Source organism: Ptychodera flava, chromosome 6 (assembly GCF_041260155.1).
Source record: "Ptychodera flava strain L36383 chromosome 6, AS_Pfla_20210202, whole genome shotgun sequence".
Classification (NCBI taxonomy): Eukaryota; Metazoa; Hemichordata; class Enteropneusta; family Ptychoderidae; genus Ptychodera; species Ptychodera flava.
The window spans coordinates 19,050,888-19,074,811 of NC_091933.1; the positions used below are offsets into that span (position 1 = coordinate 19,050,888).

Below are 23,924 nucleotides of genomic sequence, written 5' to 3' on the forward strand. Positions count from 1 at the left end.
TTATTGTCATCACATGAAATGGAAATCTGAATTACATGTAACACAGAACTTATGAGTACCGCTATAATTGAACAACAGTCTTTACATTTTGAGGTAGGAAACCTTTCAGAAGTGCACCTTAATCGGAAAGTTGACATCAGCATAAAAATCAGACAACTATGACAATATCGCGATTTACAATCGGTACAGCATTCTTTCACTTTCGACGGGCTACCGATTAGTTTATCCCAAACAAAAACATGAAAAAGGCACACCACCACCGTCTCATCTTTTGGCGTGCGTTGTCGGCTTGTATTAGCATAATTTATATACGTTAAATTAGCTGGACTTGATAATTTGCGTAAAATAACATTTCAAACTTGAAGGAATCCCACGGTTTTAAATAACCATGACAGTGCATGACATTGGCGTATTGCATATTACGTTGCAGCATGTCTCTATATTCAGGACACTTCAAACGTTTTTTCAAGTCATTGAATAAATATTCAACAGAATTTATATCAGGCGAATATGTCGGAGTGAAAACATATTCGACTCCTAAATTGTCCAAGGATTGCCGAAGTGCTCTTCCACCTTCATGGTGGTATATAGGACAATTATCGACCACTATCACGTCACCGGGCCGAATTGCTGTTCGCCATTATCCCTGTTAGCATCAACAGCTTTGGTAAAAAACTGCAAAAACTGAGTTGTGTTGGATGCCCCCGCGATTATGTGTTCGTAACAAATTTTGTTAGCACCCATAAGCACGTTTAGAGTCATTTTTGGACTTTTTGCATGCTTGGTTATTTTCTTTCTTGTCCACTCGCCACTTGGTAGTCGATATTTCACGTATTTACAAAGAGCAGACGTCGAAATTTCAATGTCTGCATTTATACATACAGCAGGTCGTGGTTATTCAATTTTCGCTGACGTCCACCACTACAAGGCTTTCGTTGTAGATGCCCTTGTTGACGATACTGCTTCCATAGTTTTTTAACAGTCACATGATGGACTTTTGTGTTTCTGGCAACTTCGGCAATTCGTAATGTAGCAAAACAACTTATAGCTAGCGACAGACAAGACTGCGTTCTTTTCCTCTTTGGAACATTCTGCCTGTAGCTGACATTGTTTACATAGTTTTAGTTAGACAGTGAAATGCCGCTCGAGCAGTGTGTAAAGTCACTCTCTTGGAAGATTGTCACACATCTAATTTTAGAAACGAAATTACTGTAGTTTGATTAGTGCAGGCTACTACCAATGTGAAGGGGTGTGTGAAAGTAAACTTTTTCACAGTGAGCTTTATATAACTTTGCGTAAATTGCCATTGGACACAGATGAATCGATGTTGTTGACAAAACAAACGTCCGTCTTATCTTGCCTGACAGCCTTGACAAAATCTGCTCCCCCGCTAAAATTCAGCAGATAGAAAACAGTTAACGTTCATATAATATACTTTATAACAGTGGAACGGTCCAAAATACGTCACAAGTCTGTATCGCAAACAAATGTCGTAAACTTCAGTTTTTGGTGTGCTGTGCGATCTAAGCCCGATATAAGGGGCCTCTCAAGTGCAATCTATCCAAGCCGCTGGTTTATAGCTGAGAGGATGGCGTCGTCAACGTCTTTCGGGGATAAACGAAGAGCTCGAACTAATTATCCATTACGTGTATTACGGACCGTATGGCGCGTAATGCAGTTTCTACAGCGACAAATTATCTACCGCATTTGCCTGACCATCCTTCTCAGCAACAACCGCCACCACCACCGTCCCGTTCCATGAGTTTTCTGTAGTTTGAACGGTCGTAGAGCAAGTATAGTTTTTCAGGCATTTTCACATTTAAGCAGTCGTGTTTATTATTCCTCTCATTACGTGTTTATGGTTTTCGGAGCGTTGAATCACTTTCACAGATGATGTCATAACTCGCCTTTGCGACGATTTGCGATACAAGTCGGATGTTTAGCATTTTCTACAATGACATTTAAACGATGGATTAACTTTTTGCGTAATGCTTAGTTTTCTGTTGTCTGATGGAAATATTCATTTCCTGTGTTCGGATAAAATGTTTTTAAGGTCAGTCTAGATTTGATAGCAAATTATCACGATATAGTTGCAGTCGTCTGATTGATTTGCAAAGGTCAAGTTCTGGTGAAGGTTTTCTTTTGAAACGTTGAATACAACGCTGTAATCCCAAAATGTTAGAGTATTTATTAGTCACTGCCACTTACCTAGTCTGTTGTTCTGATCATCAGTTTTATGTGACAAAACCATTACCACGTCACAACGGTGAAAGTTTAGGTCATGGACGTGTATATCACCATGGTATCATTATTGTGTGATATTTCACAACTCTATTAATCAACAATGAATACTTAGATGTTTTCGTTGGATTTTCATTCTTGTTGTTCTGTTACTTTGGTTTTGTTTCAATATATGAAAATAGCATGTCTCACAGAAATTGAAGGTGTTGTTGTCCACTGTTATCAGTGCAGTGAAATATCGTAACTGAGAGTGTAATAAACAACCCCGGTCACTTCCACAGACACTGATAGCGCCAAGTTAATTATTTTAGTAGTCCCGCGATACAATGTTTACGTTATCGAGATTAAATCGACACCAAAGGACGTTGTTCCTACTTTCTTGAAACGTTACACTGAATCGAAATCTGTAGTATACATGGCTCTGAAAACATGATTATGGTAGCATTGTTCTCCTGAAAGCCTTGGAGCAAGGGGGATACAAACTTATCAACATAAAAATTAAAGGGAGAAGAGACAAACTCATTAGGGACTGGACATAAATGACAGGGGGGGTGGGCCGGTGTTTTTCGAAAAACCGCTGCGTAAAAAATAGTGACCCTTCAAAAGTTCATGCACAAAAATTAGTGACCCTCCCCCTTATCCGTGCATGAAAGTAAGTGACCCTCCCCTGTTACTCAATACCCCCCAAAAAACCCGCAATGTGTTCAAGACCCCCTTCTGACTTGGTATACTTTTTAAGTCGCCCTCCCGAAAGGAAGGCAAATTGTGGCCGATATAACGCGTTGTCCAAAAAATATCAAATCATATGTGTGTTATTCATGTAAATGTACTTTGCTTGAAGTGGCAGGTAAAAAGTGCATGCCTGTACAAAAAATGTAATTTTTAGATTTTATCGATAATGTTGATTCACTATACATCTAGTCGACTATAAGAAAACTACGAACGTGTATTTTCCAGTATAAAACTAGCTATATCTGTTCATATACAGATGTTTAATAACTGATATAGATATACTTGATTAGCATGGGTTGTTTACAAGTGCACATGTGAACAAGATATTTGATTTTGGAATTTCTGTCAAAATGTTGATCCACTATACATGGGAGTCTATGACAAAACTATACATGGGAGTCTATGACAAAACTGTAAAAAAAAATTTTCAGAATTAAAAATATGCACTATTTGTGTATATATGACCCTGAATAATTGACATAATTGTGTTTGATTAGAAGAGGGTGGTAACACGTGCATCTGTGTACAATAACTTTGTTTTTGGAATTTCACATGAAATGTGGATCCATTATACATTGTAGACTATGAAGAAACTATGAATAATTTTTTTTAAATACAAAACTTGGCAAATCTGTGTATTTATGTATTCTTCATTATTGATATTTATGTTCTTCATTAGACTAGAGTGGTTACAAGTCCATGTGTGTGCAAGAAATTTGATTTTGGAATTTCACCGAAATGTTGATTCACTATACATGGCACTCTATGGTGAAACCCTATGAATAATTTTTTTCGAATACAAAAATAGGTAAATCTGTGCATTTATGTACACTCAATTATTGGTACTAATGTTCATGATTAGACTAGAGTGGTTTCAAGTCAATGGTTGTGCAAGAAAGTTGATTTTGGCATATCACTTAAATGTCGATTTACTATACATGGCAGTCTATGATGAAACTATGAATAATTTTTTTCCAATACAAAAATAGGAAAATCTGTGCATTTATGTACACTTGATTATTGGTATTAATGTTCATGATTAGACTAGAGTAGTTTCAAGTCAATGGGTGTGCAAGAAATTTGATTTTGGAATTTCACTGAAATGTCCATTCACTATACATGGCAGTCTATGATGAAACTATGAATAATTTTTTTCCAATACAAAACTTGGTAAACCTGTGCATTTATGTACTCCGAATTATTAGTATTAATATTCATGATTAGACTAGAGTGGTTTCAAGTCAATGGTTGTGCAAGAAATTTGATTTTGGAATTTCACCAAAATGTTGATTCACTATACATTGTAGGCTATGAGGAAACTACAAATAACTCATAGGTTATCTGATCCTAAATTGTTATTCAAAAGTTGTTCGACCTGAAGCTTCCAGTTGTTATTGATGACACTATGCACTATTCTGAACAGTTTGTATTCTGTCAATGTCCTCAAAAAATTAAAAAATGTACATACAGCGACATGAACGTTTGACACCAACCTATACCCAATGTATTGTCAATGGGAGAATGATGTCAAATAAGTAATCTCCCAAATTGTTATTGAAAGAGTCATTATAGGGGACAGTTATGCACAATAGTGTTGAATAAGTAGAAATCATGACAACTTAAATCAATGTGGCTGCTTGGATCATCAATACATTGTTTACTATACCTGAAATTTGCGCCCGAAGGGAGCAGCGAAAATGGTAATGGCAGAAAATGAAAGTGCCAGGAGGTATTTTTTCTTTTTTCAGTATTCCATAACGTGCACATGCAATTTCAGCTTTGATGCATGAAAAAAGGTGACCCTCCCCCATAGGCTTGCACAAAATTTTATGACCCTTCAAAAATGCTTGCGCGAAAAATGGCGACCCACCCCCAAAAAACACCGGCCCACCCCCCCCTGTAATTTGTGTCCAGTCCCTTAACACAACAATTTATTTCATTGTTATATAAATTCTAGAGAGAACACACGGTAGGTAGTGCTTACTCGTGTTTTGAAGCTATATTTGAAGGCGTAGGCTCTATTGTATTGTTTAGGTGTGGCAGTTTTATTTGTCTAATGTATCTGAGAATGCTTGTATATTCTCACCTGCTGAATGAAGAAGCAGCGCTCTTCTCTGTTGCTGATTGCTATCTGTGCCATCCTCGATTAACTGTTTGCTATATGCATTTATAGAGAACCTTTTGATCCATCTCTTTAAGGGACTGGACACAAATTACAGGGGGGGTGGGCCGGTGTTTTTTGGGGGTGGGTCGCCATTTCGCGCAAGTATTTTTGAAGGGTCATAAAATTTTGTGCAAGCCTATGGGGGAGGGTCACCTTTTTTCATGCATCAAAGCTGAAATTGCGTGTGCACGTTATGGAATACTGAAAAAAGAAAAAATACCTCCTGGCACTTTCATTTTCTGCCATTACCATTTTCGGCGCGCCCTTCGGGCGCAAATTTCAGGTATAATAAACAATGTATTGATGATCCAAGCAGCCACATTGATTTAAGTTGTCATGATTTCTACTTATTCAACACTATTGTGCATAACTGTCCCCTATAATGACTCTTTCAATAACAATTTGGGAGATTACTTATTTGACATCATTCTCTCATTGACAATACATTGGGTATAGGTCGGTGTCAAACGTTCATGTCGCTGTATGTACATTTTTTAATTTTTTGAGGACATTGACAGAATACAAACTGTTCAGAATAGTGCATAGTGTCATCAATAACAACTGGAAGCTTAAAGTCGAACAACTTTTGAATAACAATTTAGGATCAGATAACCTATGAGTTATTTGTAGTTTCCTCATAGCCTACAATGTATAGTGAATCAACATTTTGGTGAAATTCCAAAATCAAATTTCCTGCACAAGCATTGACTTGAAACCACTCTAGTCTAATCATGAATATTAATACTAATAATTAGGTGTACATAAATGCACAGGTTTACCAAGTTTTGTATTGGAAAAAAATTATTCATAGTTTCAACATAGACTGCCATGTATAGTGAATGGACATTTCAGTGAAATTCCAAAATCAAATTTCTTGCACACCCATCGACTTGAAACTACTCTAGTCTAATCATGAACATTAATACCAATAATCAAGTGTACATAAATGCACAGATTTTCCTATTTTTGTATTGGAAAAAAATTATTCACAGTTTCATCATAGACTGCCATGTATAGTGAATGGACATTTCAGTGAAATTCCAAAATCAAATTTCTTGCACACCCATTGTCTTGAAACTACTCTAGTCTAATCATGAACATTAATACCAATAATCAAGAGTACATAAATGCACAGATTTTCCTATTTTTGTATTGGAAAAAAATTATTCACAGTTTCATCATAGACTGCCATGTATAGTAAATCGACATTTAAGTGATATGCCAAAATCAAATTTCTTGCACAACCATTGACTTGAAACCACTCTAGTCTAATCATGAACATTAGTACCAATAATTGAGTGTACATAGATGCACAGATTTACCTATTTTTTGTATTGGAAAAAAATTATTTATAGGGTTTCACCATAGACTGCCATGTATAGTGAATCAACATTTCGGTGAAATTCCAAAATCAAATTTCTTGCACACACATGGACTTGTAACCACTCTAGTCTAATCAAGAACATAAATATCAATAAACAAGCATACATAAATACATAGATTTGCCAAGTTGTGTATTTAAAAAAAATTATTCATAGTTTCTTCATAGACTACAATGTATAATGGATCCACATTTCACTGAGCGAAATTCCAAAAACAAAGTTATTGTACACAGATGCATGTGTTACCACCCTCTTCTAATCAAGCAAATTTTGTCAATTATTCAGGGTCATATATACACAAATAGTGCGTATTTTTAATTCTGAAAATTTTTTTTTACAGTTTTGTCATAGACTCCCATGTATAGTGGATCAACATTTTATGCGAAATTCCAAAAACAAAGTTATTGTACACAGATGCACATTTTACCACCCTCTTCTATCAAGCACAATTATGTCAATTATTCAGGGTCCATATATGCACAAATAGTGCAAATTTTTAATTCTGAAAATCTTTTGACAGTTTTGTCATAGACTCCCATGTATAGTTTTGTCATAGACTCCCATGTATAGTGAATCAACATTTTGACAGAAATTCCAAAATCAAATATCTTGTTCACATGTGCACTTGTAAACAACCTATGCTAATCAAGTATATCTATATCAGTTATTAAACATCTGTATATGAACAGATATAGCTAGTTTTATACTGGAAAATACACGTTCGTAGTTTTCTTATAGTCGACTAGATGTATAGTGAATCAACATTATCGATAAAATCTAAAAATTACATTTTTTGTACAGGCATGCACTTTTTACCTGCCACTTCAAGCAAAGTACATTTACATGAATAACACACATATGATTTGATATTTTTTGGACAACGCGTTATATCGGCCACATTTTGTCTTCCTTTCGGGAGGGCGACTTAAAAAGTATAGCAAGTCAGAAGGGGGTCTTTAACACATTGCGGGTTTTTTTGGGGGGTATTGAGTAACAGGGGAGGGTCACTTATTTTCATGCACGGATAAGGGGGAGGGTCACTAATTTTTGTGCATGAACTTTTGAAGGGTCACTATTTTTTACGCAGCGGTTTTTCGAAAAACACCGGCCCACCCCCCCTGTAATTTATGTCCAGTCCCTAAACTGTTCTGACTGTTGGTGTCTCTGTTGGAGTCAAATAGTTTTATTCCCATTGTGTCATCACTATTGATTCTTCCAGGCATTTCAGATTCGAACAGTTTTGCTAGAACGTTTTTGCTTTTATGTTTAACTTTTGTCCCCGTTGCCAGTTGTGGAGTCTGCGATCGACAATATGGGGAATGGTACCGGATCTAACCACACACATGTACAGCAAGACGGATATCATCTGCCACTGACGGTGGTTGATTTAATCTATTATATTACTCGTTGATTTAATCTATTAGGCTGCGCAAATTTGAAACTTTTTTTGACGTCAGCGCGCGCCTAGGTTTAGCTGTAAATCCTCGAAAACAAACAAATATGCAAGTGAGGTCAAACTGTGTCATGTGACGTCACATGTCTGTTCGTCTCTTCGTCTGCTGCTCAGTACCTCACCTCGCTCGCGAGGTATATTCAACTTTGCGGGGCCTCGACTCGTGACCAGAACGTTTTGTCGCTAGATGTTTTCGGGTGTCTGTGGGTAAGTTCTTTTGAAGATGGCAGAAGAGGTTCGCCAACAACAACGGGAGATTGTAACTTGCCGAGTGATTCAAAATGAGAAGGTTGCAATGGACTTGTAAGCCTTTGACGTCGGTATGTCTTGCAGCTTCGGTGCTCTCTAAGCTCTTATGAAGGGCTGGTCAGCGCGCACCAGTCAACACGAACATGGCCGATTCAAAACGAAAATTGCTAAAGACGCCAAAACGTCGTGCTACTTGCTACAGTCCGATAAAAGTGGTGACAGCGATAGAATACATGTGAGTCCAGGGCTGGCAATTGCAAAAACATGTGATCGATTCCAGAAGTATTTTACATTCTAATCGATGTACATTTGAAACCCGACGACATCGTGACAATAACAACACACAACTGTAATCGCAAGAGGCTTATGATGAACAACGAAATAGATACTTTGCGAAATCGCGATATCACGAAATGACAACATTTCCACAACCCCTAATTTTTTTTCTTCTCTTCAATAAATCTAATATTTAAATAATGTCCGTGACCACAGCAGTTGGTTTACTGGGTTTAATGAACGGATTAGGTACGTAATGGAATATTTTGAAGTGCCTTCAATCACGGTCGAAATGCAAATTGATACATGGCGAAATCACGGGCCACCATGGAAATATCAGTATGAACATGTACTCCCACAGTCACTACAGTACCTGTTTAGTCAGAGGAGTTGTGAAGTTTCACAAATCTCTCTCGAAATAAAGCCATAACATTTTGGAATTGAGGTTTTTAATCTTCAAACACTAGCTGTCGAAACGCAGCTATCTGTTGGCGGGATTAGCGTGCGAAGCTATGCGGTGGCGGGGTTGACCTTAGCCCTGCATACATATTATACTGCCTCCACCACAGCCCTGCAACGGTCTATGGAGATAACTGGCGATCTGCGGTCCGGATCCGGACCGCAACGAAAAAACAGTCTTTTTGGCCGAAATTCTACTCTAGGCGTATCGGGACAAAATCCTTTCCCTGCCTACCTTTACTTCCTAACCGCCCCCAGAAAAGATGCGAATAACGAAATTTGATTGGCAAAAGCCATTTTCAGTGACTATTGTTAACAGAACACATTGGACCGGCGAAAGGTTCGAAACAAAAATAGTACGTTTTCATTGACTTTTCATTTGAAATTTATCGTTCGTTTGGAGGAAAGTCAAATTAACGGGCTCGGCAAGCCTCGCCCGTTAACTTTTGGCTTTCCTCTTGCCCTTGCCCATATAAATGTTAATGGTCAGCGCGTTGCCCGTTATTTCAATAATATATCACAGGAACGTTCATGAAGTAAATGAATTTAAATCATATCATTAAATAAGACGTTCGCCCTTTCACTGATCAAGCAGATCGCGTAAACATATTTCCATTTGTAGGCTTGTGCTTTTTAACAAACAATGTCAAATGTTGTGAAAAACTCGGGAACGATATCGACTACGTCGCACTCAGTATGTGAAGAACTGAAACTGAAACGTTGTTTCATCGTTTTTGATCTAATGAAGGCTATATGAGACTTCTTGAAAAACCCGTTTTTTCAGTTTCAGCTAAGTTTGAATTCACTGGCATTCATCTATACTCAACTCGTTTCACAAGTAGGCAACGAAAATAATGCAATGCATAGTTTTCTGCTTGTTTGTATGGTAACTGTTCCCTTGTGCGTATGTCTGTGGTTTTCATATCCCGCCATATTACTCCACAATATATATCAATTTCCTCTTGCGCCAATGGTAGTATTGAGCTAAATTTTAGAATCCCTATCTTTAGAACATTCAGCGACCCAAGTCCAAGGAAATTTGAGGTTGACGCGGTCCTAGAGCTGATTTCGCGAAAGTCAAGACCCATTGGTACACGAGGTGGGTTTCAGAACACATTACGATTCAATTATACCACGCTCGGTCGAGGAAATGTAACTTTTAAATGAACTCAATGCTGCTCTCACTAAAACATCATAAACCTATGGTCTAACCTTAACATCTCTACCCTAGCTCTTCAAACAAGGAGATTGGCACTACTTTTGATCCTTACTATCTTAATTTAATTGAAAACACTGTAATCGTAACAACTGGAAGCTTTGATCTGTAACTTTAGAGCAACACCATTGGTGTGATATCGCTCATTTCAAATCTTTTGTTCTGATGTAGGGTTAAAGTAGTTGTAGTGACAAACTTCTCACACTTTGGTAAACTGTACATGCTTTAAGCGCCAATTTTCGATTTCTTTGTTCTTTGTAGCCTCTTGGATGCAACTTAAGTTTATGATGCAGTCAGGCTCGATTTTGACTCTCGGAATGTCTCACTGTTATTGTAGTTGATAAAGCCTTTAGAAGTTGCTGTGCTCTGATTCGGTGCTGTTATTCACATTTTGATTCTTTACATCCATTAGGTGTGACGTCCCATCAATATATACTGTCTCTATAGCAATCGCCTAGTTCCTAGATATACATGTAGCAAAGTCATTACGGATATCTCTCATCCGGCACATTTTTAATTGACAAATTACTTTGTTATTCTAGTTTTCTTTTCGTATATGTAGTAGCAATGAAAAGGGCTACTGGGCGTGGTTATTAGTTACAATTGTTCAATTTAGTGTATAGAATTCTCCAGGGCTTGCTCAACGAATTGTTAAATATTTGCCATGCATGTCCATGCTTTTTTCCCCTTTCTGTCAAAAATACATTTAATTTAATTTCAATCAATTTGATTGTTTCTGTATATCCTTGCAACTTTATTTGTATGTGTTCTCGCAAGTAGCTTGAAAGCATCATTGCAAACGGAATCTTATGTGTGATATCGATGGATGTATATACTACTTTGTGTTATCTGCCATTAAGGACTGTAATTCGAAAGTAACATTTTGCCAAGTTATAGTTTCCTTCTTGGTTTGACAAGAGAATTATTTTTTTGTAAAAAGAGAAGGAAAATGCCTACTGCAGCTAAAGGGAGGGGCCAAACTGTCTACTTAAAAGCTTCTGTGGGATTTAGGAAAGCAAGTTGAAGACAGTGTGTGATCAAAAACAACCTTAAGACCTTTATAGGCAAAATAAAAAAGTGCAAAACAAAAATGGTCCCCAATTGTTTTTTGCCTGTAAGCCTAACGAAGTTGCTGATCTGAGTCTTTTAATCTTTCTCAAAGCAGGATGGTCAAACTGACATCCAGACTGCCCGCAAAGTACTGGCTAGTTAGAGAGGTTTATTCATAGCAAAAGAACTTTCAAAATAGCCCATTCACTGGTAAATGGGTAGTTTAAATTCAAGTATATTATCTACAGACCAAAACTCCAAAATATGTACTAGGCTTAAGAAATATATCAATTAAGAAGCTTTATATGTCGACTGAAATAAATAATCCATCTGTATAGGCAATGTTATGAGGTCATCCTACATTATCACCACTTTGTTTAATCGTATTGCCATGAGCTAGGATGCACAATACAACTCACATCACCACAAGTGGTAATGCGACTAAACAAAGCGATGGTAACTTGTGATAACCGGTTTATAATTTGCCCATGATCTTAGTATTATAATGTTACTCACTTAGAATAAACGGAATAAGTTTTACTTACCCAATGTTTTGGGGCTACATGTTTCTGTATTATTACGCTAAACTGAGCGCAGTCATAACACCATTGTTTACAACAGCTGATTACGGTTGGTAGTTAAGGTTGGTAGTTTAAAGGAATCCGTTGTCCCATACTTAGTAGTGGAAATAAGTACATTGTATATCGGACTTTATTGAAATTTTAAAATCACTTCCATGACTCGCACAAAAATACGGCTAACGAGACTTTGCAAGGGACAACACAGCAAGTAAAAGATTTCGCCGCGATCGGCAAGGTGATGTAATTTTAATTTTTAAAAATTATACTATCCACAGTTAATATTTCTCTACAGTCAAGTGTTAGTAACTTATCTGGTATATATTACAATTTGGCTTCGAAATAAAGTGATATTTAGCTGATAAGTTATCAGTATTTCCACAAACTCACTATACATGTACACCATTTGATCGACGGACTATGGAAAACATCGTACAAGAATGCAGCTCAAAATATACTTTGTTTTGCACGTTATATTTAACAAATATTCCCATACTCTGTGTAACAAAACAAAATACAAGCACTGTCCTGAATTTCGTTTTCTTCGAATTTATCTACACTTCATGAGCCTAAGTGTATTGGGATCACACCCATCACAGCACATAGGAAAATGTTGTTTCGTTTTAATACTAGGGTCACCGCCTTGAAATAAGTTAGGTTCAGCATTACATGTTAAGCGGTTATGACTTAAAACATCATGAGGGCTAATAATTTATGTTCAACGTCAGAAGAGACACCATACAGTCTGGGGCATATGATATGATATAAGTCATAAGGTCAAATCCACGCTTGGGGCATCGCTGATCCAATTTCCAAAAGCTTAAACTACGTGTCTTGGGGCGATGCTCTTCTTATATACCTCTTCCTTTTGATGTCTTCACATTGAAGGTAAAGGTCGTTATACCACCTGCATAAAAAGTAAGTTCAGCATTGTAGCCATTTCGTTCTATAATGAGTTCGATATTCAAAAGTGTAAAAAAGTCAATGTCAGGCAGTTACATGCCAGTTTGCCAACTTTTTGAAAAAGTGTTTGCACGTTATATAAAATCTATGCACGTAGATATCTGATATTATCACATGCATAAGCCGAGTTTGTCGTCTCCGAACAAAAAAATACGGGATTTATTCTCTGGTCGTTCTACGTCACGACAACCTGCGTCTATGTCATCAATTTCGGTGCGTCGGACCTTTTTTGTCAATCTTCGGTGTGCTCGTAAATATGTAAACAAACAACATGGTGGCCGATGCAGTTGCTCCCACGATCAAAAGTCATGTAATGAAATCGATATTTTCACGGACTACGACATTACTAATCCGAACAATGTAAACACAAGAGTGTACCGCTTGTATATTCCGAAGGAATTACGTGAATAATTTGCGGAAACAACGAACTCGAAGCTGGTCGCGTATACCGTGGGTTCCGCACGCATTGCAAACAGGGTCAGGCGCGACGTTTACAGTGTTCGCGCCGTCGAGATTCAGTCGATATTTGTTCCCGAAAAATAGCGTATCTTCGTCTGTGATAAATTTCTAGGACTATGCTATCTTTGAAATAGAGTATAACTTTGCGGAAGGTAGCCTACATGCAGACCGAGAGCTGTCATTTGCTCCACACATGAACGAACGTGAGCGCAAATGCACACGACGGACGACTGGAAATGATTGACAACTTGTGCACGGCGTACTGATATTTATTCCTAAAGTAGTTAAAAAGTTTAAACGTGGAATCGTCATGGAAAACTTATTTTATTTTGCAAAAATAACGAATTATTGGCTTGTACATGTGATAAGTATATTATTCCCTAATATTTTTCTTCATTCAGCTCGGAAAATACTCGTGACGTAATGACCGTGTCACCACGAGTCGAAGACGAGTGGTGACACGGTCATTACGTCACTCGTATTTTCCTTCGCTGAACGAAGAAAAATATTAGGGAATAATATCTAATTGTCGTCTGTTCAAGCAAAATATATAATTCCTCGTCAAAATTGATCGGAAATTACTGGTTATCCACAATTACGTAATTCAAGTATTAGTCGAACTGCATCAGCCACTGCAGGATGCTTGTCGAGTTCCACTAATCAGAATCTTTCTAGAAGCATTTTTTAAAGAATACCCGCCAATTGCCTATTTTTCATAAATATAGTCGTATTGAAATAGCTCATGCCTTTATCACGGTGCAACTTAATCTTGCACAAGGACTAATGTTGTTTCCAATCATACTTACCAGCAAGTGAACATCCTGCACAAAAATAAAAAAGACCAATCCATCCGATGCGTTCAGACAGTGTGTAAGCAAATAATGTTCCTGATACTGACGATACCGTTACTGCAGTAAACAAAATGCCATAATTTGGCCCGGCGTTTTCTTCACCAAAGGACCTGCAATGAAATGGAGACATGCATTCTATTCTCTATGTGTAAAGATTAGGTAGGCGTTGAAATGCAAAATAAGTTTTCCTATATGAACAATTCACCCGTCCGGCGTTTTTTGTAAAGTCAATCTATCAGTTTAGGCAAATAAACCCGACACATATAAACTGTCTATGCATACATTGTCGGCACTGAGCGTGTTACAGTGCAAACGAACTAAAGTCCCTTTGAATACAGCCTGACTACTACACTTTCCATTTGCTGTACTGGGAAACGTGCAATCGTCGAATCGTCGTTGTCTTGGGAAATTCGTCTAAGTGATCATCGTTCCTTGGAAAGAAGAGGGAGACACTTTATGAATGATATTTATGTCACTGCCTCCCTCTGATTAGTCTTTAAGTACACCCGTGGCCACTTGACTGTCAGAAAAGCAAAACCAGGCTGAGGTTTACTAAGAGTTGTAATTTAGAGTTTACGATTGACACCCTCCCTCTCAAGATTCAGATGACATTACGATGGCTAACACTGGTCCATATACAACTGTCTTGTTTAGACAAAATATTTGTCATAACTACACAATAACCAACGGAAAAACTAGTGTCATCGTAACTTACATACGAAATATGACTTTTCTTGCTTATTATATATTGCTCTATATATACAGAGTGTAAAATCTTAAAATGAGTGCATCTGATTTTGACTCCCCCAGACAGACTGTCTGAATGGAACACATAAGTTTGTGTTAACTCCAATGGCAGTGATTGCATTAAAAGGTGCTGTTCCTTTCGATATACTTAACTAATTATTGCGTATAAATGCTTCAATGTATAGAAGACATGTCACAAGTCACATACCTTGCCGTTGCCATCGGAAAAAGTGCAAAATTTCCAGAAAATGTGAAGAATATGGCACACACCCATATAGCAAACATTGCTTTTCCAGCTTCTTCAGCGGCTATAAATGTTACCATGAACGCAACACTGAACGTACATAAACCTAGCATTGCATTCTGTGGCCAAAGAAATAATTATCAATTATTTGTATTACATATCACTAATTCGAGAACAATTATTATAGAATCTAATTACTCTCTCTCTCTCTCTCTCTCTCTCTCTCTCTCTCTCTCTCTCTCTCTCTCTCTCTCTCTCTCTCTCTCATGCTACCACTGTTGTCTTATCGAATGAAAAGCTCTAAGAATTTACTTAAAATGTCAGAGAAGGACAGACGTTCGATCTCGTACTTACACGGAAGGAAAATCTGTCACCAAGGTATCCCCAAAAAACACGACCAAGACAGTTGAAAACCGATGCAAAAGAACCAACCAGAGATAAGAAGTGATCATCATGGATGAAGTTCTGCCCAAAAACCTGAAATAAAATAGAATCTCTGGTAGGTCAAAAGACACTCAAGGCAACCGCCCTATAAATGTGATTATCGCCCGACTAACGCCATTGACGAAGGTTTATCAAGCTGCAGTTTAAACTTGCTTTAGACTTCACTAAACACCTAATCTGGCAGGTAAAAATCCAGTGACAATACTAATGCTGTCGAGACTCTCACAACATAGCCATGAGAAAACCTTTACAGTGTTTCAGATGATTTCGTTCGTCGATCACAGCGAACTTGAGTCCTATTTGCTTTGTTTGTTACCGAATGATATTGAAGGATAATGAATATATGTTGTTCTCATTGTTGTTTTTGAAACCACTTTCGTGGTCTTTAGTACAATGCAAGAAAGAATACAAATATAGATAAGGATTACGTTATGTCACATATGATCCCAAATAGACAACAATATTGAAATAGTGACCATACAAAAATGTGAAATTAATGACGGAATTAGAGTAGATTGGTATGGAAGCACAGATGTTTGGTGGTAATTAAGGATTGATGGAAAATAAGAGATGGAAGTCTTCTATGCTTAGTAGGCTTTTAGACGAAAGCGTGTAAGGATGTTCTTTTACTTTCAAGTAAACAGGCATACGGGCAAAGAAAAGCTTTACATAAAACGCTAGTGAAACCTTACCTTGTACAAAGAGGACACCAACACTTGGGTTTCTATGTTGAGAACATACGTGAACCACATTGTCCAGAATGCCCTGGTTCGAACAACCGCGCTCGTTTTCAAATTACTGTCAATTTCTTCTCTTTCCTCATCGGGTAGAGGGAATAATCTTTCAGATTGATTCTCGCTTTGCTGAGATGAAATTTTGGAACGTAATAAGAAAACTACCTAGAGGTGAAGGGGAGATATTTGTTTTTGTACTTAAGCATTATATACGCCTATTATTTGAAAGTACGAAAATCAAAGTATAAAGATTCCACGAAACAATCTACGAGTACTTCAGACATGCTGCAAATAAATAATAATTGTTGAAAAATTAGATTAAGCACCTGTTTCTTGCAACTAATGTTTGAATTTCCCACTAGTTTATATGTTTTTAATAATGTTATAGGAATTTATCAAGGACAGTTCATCTTCAAATAATTGTGTACTGCGTAATTTATCTCCGCCCTTTATATAACAATCTCCTTTCGTGCAACATCAAAGGCCCATAATGTCGCCTAATCTGTTGCCGACAAATTATTTGAGGAGATAAAGCCCAAATTCCTTTACATGCAATTTCCTATAGCTTTAAGGTGCAGATGTCGTCTCGCTGCGCATGCGCGGGTGTTTTGTTGATAAACATATTTTTTTATAAACACAAGCTTTCTCTACTGCAATCGGAGTTACATGGAAGCGGCCCTTTACTTTGTAAACGCCTCTGTAAGACCCAAGATCATAAAACAGTAAAATAGAGTAATCGAGTAAGATCGATTCGAAAATTGATCGACTTAGCAGACTACCCAGCTAATAAGGAGGCCTGTAGTGTGGGCGTATTATATTGACAGACATACGGATAAGTGTTCTCAAGTACGCTCGAGTGATAACAATAGCCGAGCCCTATTCAAGGAAATCATGATCAAAGGTTATTATAATACATTGTGTAGGGGCCTAATTCCTGTTCAATAATCAGCAGATTAATTGGCCTTTTATTGCGCATTAGACTTGCTAAGTGGGTATTCTTGTGACAGATCGGCCGCCATTTTAACAAGCGGCAATATCGAAAACATTGTAATCAACCCGTAACTTAGTGCGTTGTTCTTTAATATTTTTTTCAACAGGGGGACCACCCCCACAAGCATGCGAAGCTGCAATTTAAGTTGATGAAAAGCATAACAAATATCGTATTGTTGTTAAGGAGTTGAATTTTTCGTTGATACTAGACTAACAGAACGACAAGTACAGAAAACTATGCTTACTTCCTTGTCCGGAGGGTCGACCACGAACAGCGTCCCAATTAGTTGGAGAACTATGTAGCAACCGCCAAGTAACAAAAAACATGTCGGTGTTCTATCTAATATTTCCTTTTGGTCGAAATATCTGTTCGAGAAGTAGGTTACATGTAGGTTATTATTGCCTTTTAACAGAATTGCTTTTCTGTAATAGTTTCAGTGTCATTTCTTTTGACATGCGCACTGCCTAAAATTCTTGTTTTACCCTTTTTTATTGTTACGATTTGCGGATTCCGTTTTGACAAAACTTCTGCATAAAACTTTTGCAATATGTGTCTGAGCTCTTGGTTCTGATGATGATTGCTTTATCTGAGATAACAAATTTTGGATTTCTAGAAAATATTTCCGATAGTGCACAATATGATTCCTTTATCAACATCCTAGGTTGAAGCGAGGACAGATTGAGAGGACGAAAGTGGCTTGAATACTCACTTTCCTGAGGGCGTCTCTGTTGGTGAGATATTTGCAGGATTTATATATGCAGTCTGCACTAGGCTGAATATAAAGGCGCCGCCACCGAACCCAGCTACTACTAAACCACTAACAATGCCCTTGTGTTTGGGAAACCACTGTAACAATGACAAATAGGATTAAATGTATGTATGTATGTATGTATGTATGTATGTATGTATGTATGTATGTATGTATGTATGTTTATGCGTACATACGTAATGATAATAATGACAAAATCTACGCTGTTAAACAAACGCCCGAGAGGGTTTGAACATGTCGCTACCAAAGCAAATATTATAACTTAACCTAGAAATAGAATGGTACGTCCCAACCATAAATGAGAGTGTGGAGCTATGGATAATTTCAGTTCCGTCTGAATATTGCGGATGCATGAAACTTAAGTAACGAATATAATTACTTTGTACTTGGAAGTAATTTGTGTTTATATATATATATATATATATATATATATATATATATATATATATATATATTATATATCGTTAAAATGGGAGTCAGCCATTTTTCGATGTCGGCAAAAATATATATATATATATATATATATATATATATATATATATATATATATATATATATATATATATATATATATATATCGTTAAAATGGGAGTCAGCCATTTTTCGATGTCGGCAAAAAAATATTCCAACCCCCAACCCCCCGGCTTAAGAAACGAACCAGGCCCTCACTACTTGGTAGCCAGTACCTAGTCTGCTGATAGCAAGATCCGAACGTCTTTACCTTAATAACCTGAAAGTGATTGAGATTTTTGGGGGATCCTTGCCTTTGTGTTCCTACCTTCGTAGGGGAGAGACAAACGCCTGTATCGCTAAAGTGTTTTGTTTGGTTTTGCCTGCACGCTACAAAAAGAGGCTGAAAGAGTGAACTTTCATTGTACTCAGTTTTTTCGACGTTGTGTTCTTGTTAATTTATTTCCCTTCTTGAGTGGGGTTTCTTCGCAGTAAAAGTGACCGCAGTTCCTAAACCTCAATCACCTAATATTTAAAGTGTGTTTTCTGGATCTTGCTCCAGACGTATGTATAACCACTAATCGCCTACATCTCTTACCCTCATTCCGCAAGTGATTGCTGCTCCATAAGCCAAAGCGATACCTAACCCAAACATTACTCCGTATGTGACAATGACCAGGTAAAATGAAAACTTGATGCTGAAATAGGTCAAGAGGACACCAGCACTGCAATTATAGAAATAAGAGCAATGCTTTGTCGTTAATGCGACAAACAGAGGATGTTGGTACTGATCTAGTAAGCAAATAATAGTCGTTATGATGTCTTTGCTGTAAGATCTCAACACATTTGCAGAGGTTCAGAAATAATTATCCTAATCTGCTAGCATATCAAAATATCCCAACGACGTTGTTATTCCGATTACTGCGTACTCTTGGGTTTTTCTACCCTCCTATGAGGGTTAAGTTTCTTTTTAAAAGAATCGTATTCAAAGCAATCAGGGTTATCCTCATTGTCACACTGTATTTTTTTCATAGCAAGGATAAAAGTGCAGGACTTTTTCACCTTTGAATGATACTACCGATGAGTACAGTCACGCGTGCTCCTAACTTCTTATCCAGTAGACCGCCAAAATACATAAAGCTTCCCTGCATGATGTGAGCTGTCGCAAATATCCATGTTGCCATCTGAAAGTTTGTCAGAAAATGGCGAAATTAGCCGGCAATTTTATTGAAATACCTCGAATACTCATTCAATGTTATAGCTTTGTTAGATAACTTTTACGTATGAGTAATTCCTTACAAATATTAAAGAATTTGGCCACTTTCTTCTATTCCGCAGATGTTAAAACTCCAGGTCTTCAACTCTGGAACACTCTTAAAGTAAGCAATCAGTGAGGTGTGTTTATTCAAATTAAACACCGTTTTTAACTTGCTCAGTCCAAGTGTAAAAATGAACCGAGGTGGATGTGTCCAATTGTAATGTAATTTACAAATGTTGATTTAAAACATTTGATTTCAAATGCAAAAAAAGCAGTACAAAGCATGGCACTTTCCTCACCTTTGAGACAGAAACATTTTACTTCTGAAATGTAAAAATGCACAAACTTGTGTCTCACCTCGTATGTAAGATTGGATGGTTTGCTCCGTTCCCTAATATATGAGACTAAGTATGGAGATAGATTACCTATACAGACCAGAAGAAAACAAAGCTTATTTAAAAGGACAAAGTCAGTATCTTTTGACTGTTTCACTAATTTTATTGCAAATGACAAATTACTGATGTTGTTAGACTTAACGAAGGGTGTCTAAAAACGGTCGACCGTGGACAATTTCCATTCCGATTGCGTACACAATATAGAAAAACCTCGGGTCAAATTGGCCCCAATTTGATAACGATCAAAGCATGACTGCTGGTATTTGTAAAAAAAAAATTATTGTGTGGCGCCGTTCAAATAAACAATGACAGCGGCTTTCATACAATTTAGCAATCTTTGTCTCTCAGTAATCCCACTGGAATGGAACTTAGTTCACGTCGTCTAGAGGTCAAAACAAAACACACTGCCTGCGTAAAGCCACAGACAAAGAGAAACAGACTAGCAACGGGTATTGTTCAAGGCGTGAAGCGGTTACGTATGTCATCCATGTTCGCCTCGCCTCAGGTAGCTCTAGCCTCGCTTTTCTGAAGAGTGCCGACCATGCATCCTTAGGTAATTTTCGGATTTTCCTCAATTGTTAAGTGAAAGTATTTTCGTTTGTGTTGTTGTTGTCGTGTGGTGCTGAGCGGAATTGGCGTGCTGGCAAAAACGGGAGTGTTTTGAGCTTCAGGAAAGGGAGTTTTACCATTTTAAATATTCCTCTCATATTTTTATGAATATATAATGAGTGTATGTGTTTGAACCAAATTCGAAAGTCTTTTATCGATACTGTCTGGTTTACTCAATGGTTTACGGTCAGTCATACCCTCTTTTACACGTATGTCAAGGAAGGACATGTTTATGAAACTGCTGGCGTGTTATGTTTTTATTGGCGTGAAGCAGTGTTTCTGCTCTGAGAGCTCACAAAGTAACTATGGTTGCTACGCGACTGGCAGCACGATGCCATCTCGTCGTAATTTTCGCATAATCTCGTGCAATTATCAACCACAACCAGAGTCTCCAAAAAGTTTAACACCTTTGAAGCTCATTTTCATATAAAAAGGCCATAGTCTACCGAGACGACCATGGAACGAAAGGCATGCCGCGTTTATAGTCTGTTTCTCAATTTGTCTGTGGTAAAGCATATGGAGGTATTTTTGAATATTTTTCAAGTAATTCATCAACATTATTTGGTAAACTGATGGCTTATACCTAAGCATTTAATGTGTTCTTAAAATTGCATAAAGTTTAAAAGATAGTGACTGTGTCTCTTTAAGTACATCACAGAGGCATGTATATATAAACGGCAAACAGATATTTCATCGCAGGGTTGCTGCATATATACGTCCGTTATTTATTGAGTTGATGATCGCTATTCTTCTGTGTGTCATAAATAATTTTATTGGTATCGCACGAGTTTCAGTAAACATAATTCATCAGTTTAGTACACATTAAACGTTGACTCTCTCGAACACTTATCAGAAAGACAAAATAATGTACCTACCAAAAGTGTACGTTGTACCAAGAGTGAGATGGATCAATATTCCACCAGCAACAGCGACCATTCCTCGCCATTTTCTGCGCCTCAGACCAATATTAGACATGTTTGTCGCTGATACAGGAGAGGAAAAGATGTATGAACAACTGCGATCCCAGCAAATATATCACGTTACTCGTCGAATTCTATATAACGAACTGTCCTAATTAGTTATATATATCTTGATTGATTTGATGAAAATTGACAAAACTTACTCCTTACATTGAAGAAAGTCGGTTAAGATATTTAAGAACATTTAATTACTAATTCTGATATTCAACGAACTTTCCTAATTAGATATATATATCTTGATTTATTTAATCACAGTTGACAAGACGTGCTATGTACATTGAAGATGTATGTAATACGATGTAATATTATTGAAGTCATCTGGCATTTTCATTGTAGCTAATTACTAATTTACGTATTTTACAAACTTTCACTATTATAGATATATATCTGGATTGAGGTGACCAAAGTTGACGAAACGTACCATGTATATTGCAGATAATATGATATAATATTACCAAAGGTCAATTTGGATTTTGTAAATCATTTTATTACTAATTTTTATATTTAACGAACGTTTCTAATGACGGATTATATAAATTGATTGAATTCATCAAAGTTGATGTAACCTGATATGTACATTGAAGAAATATGGTAAAATGTTAATGAAAATTGTTTGGCAGTTTTATATTAGCAAGTAACAATTTTGCATATTTAACTAACATTCCCAAACAGGGAAAAATTATGAAACTTGCCATATATATTGATGAGACAATTATGTTGTATGAGTGAAAGATATTTTGCAGTTTATGTTAGCTAATTTATAATTTGTATATATCTTTTACAGTTTTGCATACATAGCTTGAAGGACTTGACCAAAGGCAATTAAACTTGCTATATAAAGTGGTGATGCAAAGACAGCAGTGAAAGAAATTAAGTATTTTTATTTCAGCTAATTGTATATTTATACACTTAATGACCTTTTGGAATCAATGTGTGTTGAAAATTGTTCATGATGTTGATCACAACCCTTTCAATGAAGTTGAAAACATGTGGTAAAAGTGTAAATTCACAGACAACTGCAATATATGATGAAATACGTGAGCATTTTTAGTTCATATCTGGTTCTAATTATGTTCTAAAGAGACCTGCTGCTGAACAATTTTCTATAACTTGGTAACGTATTGTGTCTAATTGATTTCCGTAGTCACAAGGCCTTTTACAGCTTGTTTTAGTCTGCCGTTTCATTTTCATGTTGTTACATGTACATGGTTCTGAAAACATGATTAAGGTAGCATTGTTCTCTTAAAAGCCATAAACGAAGAGGGGAGACAAACTCATCAACATATACAATTCGTTTTATTGTCATGAAAAATTATAGGGAGAAGAATGGGTAGATAATGTTTATTCGAGTTTAGAAGCAATGTTTGACGGCGTCGGCTCTATTGTACTTTTAGGTGTGGTAGTTTTGTCTAATGAATTCATAATGTTTGTATATTCTCACCTGCTGAATGAAGAAGCAGCGCTCTTCTCTGTTGCTGATTTCTATCTGTGTCATCCTCGATTAACCGTTTGCTATCTGCATTCGTGGAGAAATTTTTGATCCATCTCTCCAAAGGCATGCAAACACAGTTGGTGTCTCCATTGGACTGAAAAGGTGTTAATCCCATTATGTCACCAGTATTGGTTCCAGCCATTTCAGATCGGAATAGTTTTTGCCAGAACGTTTTTGCTTTATTTGTAGCGTTTACACTCGTCGGCGGTTGTTGAGTCAGCGATCGATAATAGGGACAAAGGTACCTGGTTCAACCACACACGTGTACAGCAAGACAAATATCATCAGTCACTGACTGTAGTTTATTTAATCTATTATATTACTCAAAAATCCCAGCATGCCATGTACTGGCCAAACATAGATGTTTACGGGCACACCTCCGGTCAAAGTTTGCCTCCAAGCCGAAAGCTTGTCAAAAGGTGCCTTTCAACTTAGGCCAGGTGTACACCCTACTGAACGTTGAATTATACATGCTGTCACTTTGTAGCACGTCTATGTTCAATGCAAGTCGAGTCAATTTCACTGTGGGAAGGAAATTTGGCTATGCACTTTGTGTTTGAGATCGTGTTGCGTCAATTATCAGACATCCGTGTCCAAATACCGATAACCTATGCCTATAATTGAGCCCCGCTAGAATAGAGACTTATTGTTCTTTTGCAATTAAAGGTCATTTGCCTAATTAATGAATATATGCAGTTAGCTTTATCTCAAGAATGAGTGAACGAAATCCGATGTAAC

General features: G+C 37.1%; 1 protein-coding gene across 1 annotated transcript; it reads right to left on the reverse strand.

The window, feature by feature from the left end:
- Window positions 1-11,372: 11,372 nt before the first annotated feature.
- LOC139134290 (apicoplast pyruvate carrier 1-like) lies at window positions 11,373-23,475 on the reverse strand. The gene is made up of 12 exons (XM_070701182.1): window positions 23,136-23,475; window positions 21,590-21,697; window positions 20,068-20,135; window positions 19,515-19,636; window positions 19,051-19,177; window positions 17,943-18,079; window positions 17,478-17,598; window positions 16,201-16,407; window positions 15,419-15,541; window positions 15,029-15,183; window positions 14,029-14,183; window positions 11,373-12,707 (listed from the first exon to the last, which is right to left on the reverse strand). Exons 1-12 carry the CDS (start codon window positions 23,326-23,328, stop codon window positions 12,652-12,654), a joined length of 1,572 nt encoding a protein of 523 aa, XP_070557283.1. The 5' UTR covers window positions 23,329-23,475; the 3' UTR covers window positions 11,373-12,651.
- Window positions 23,476-23,924: the final 449 nt, after the last annotated feature.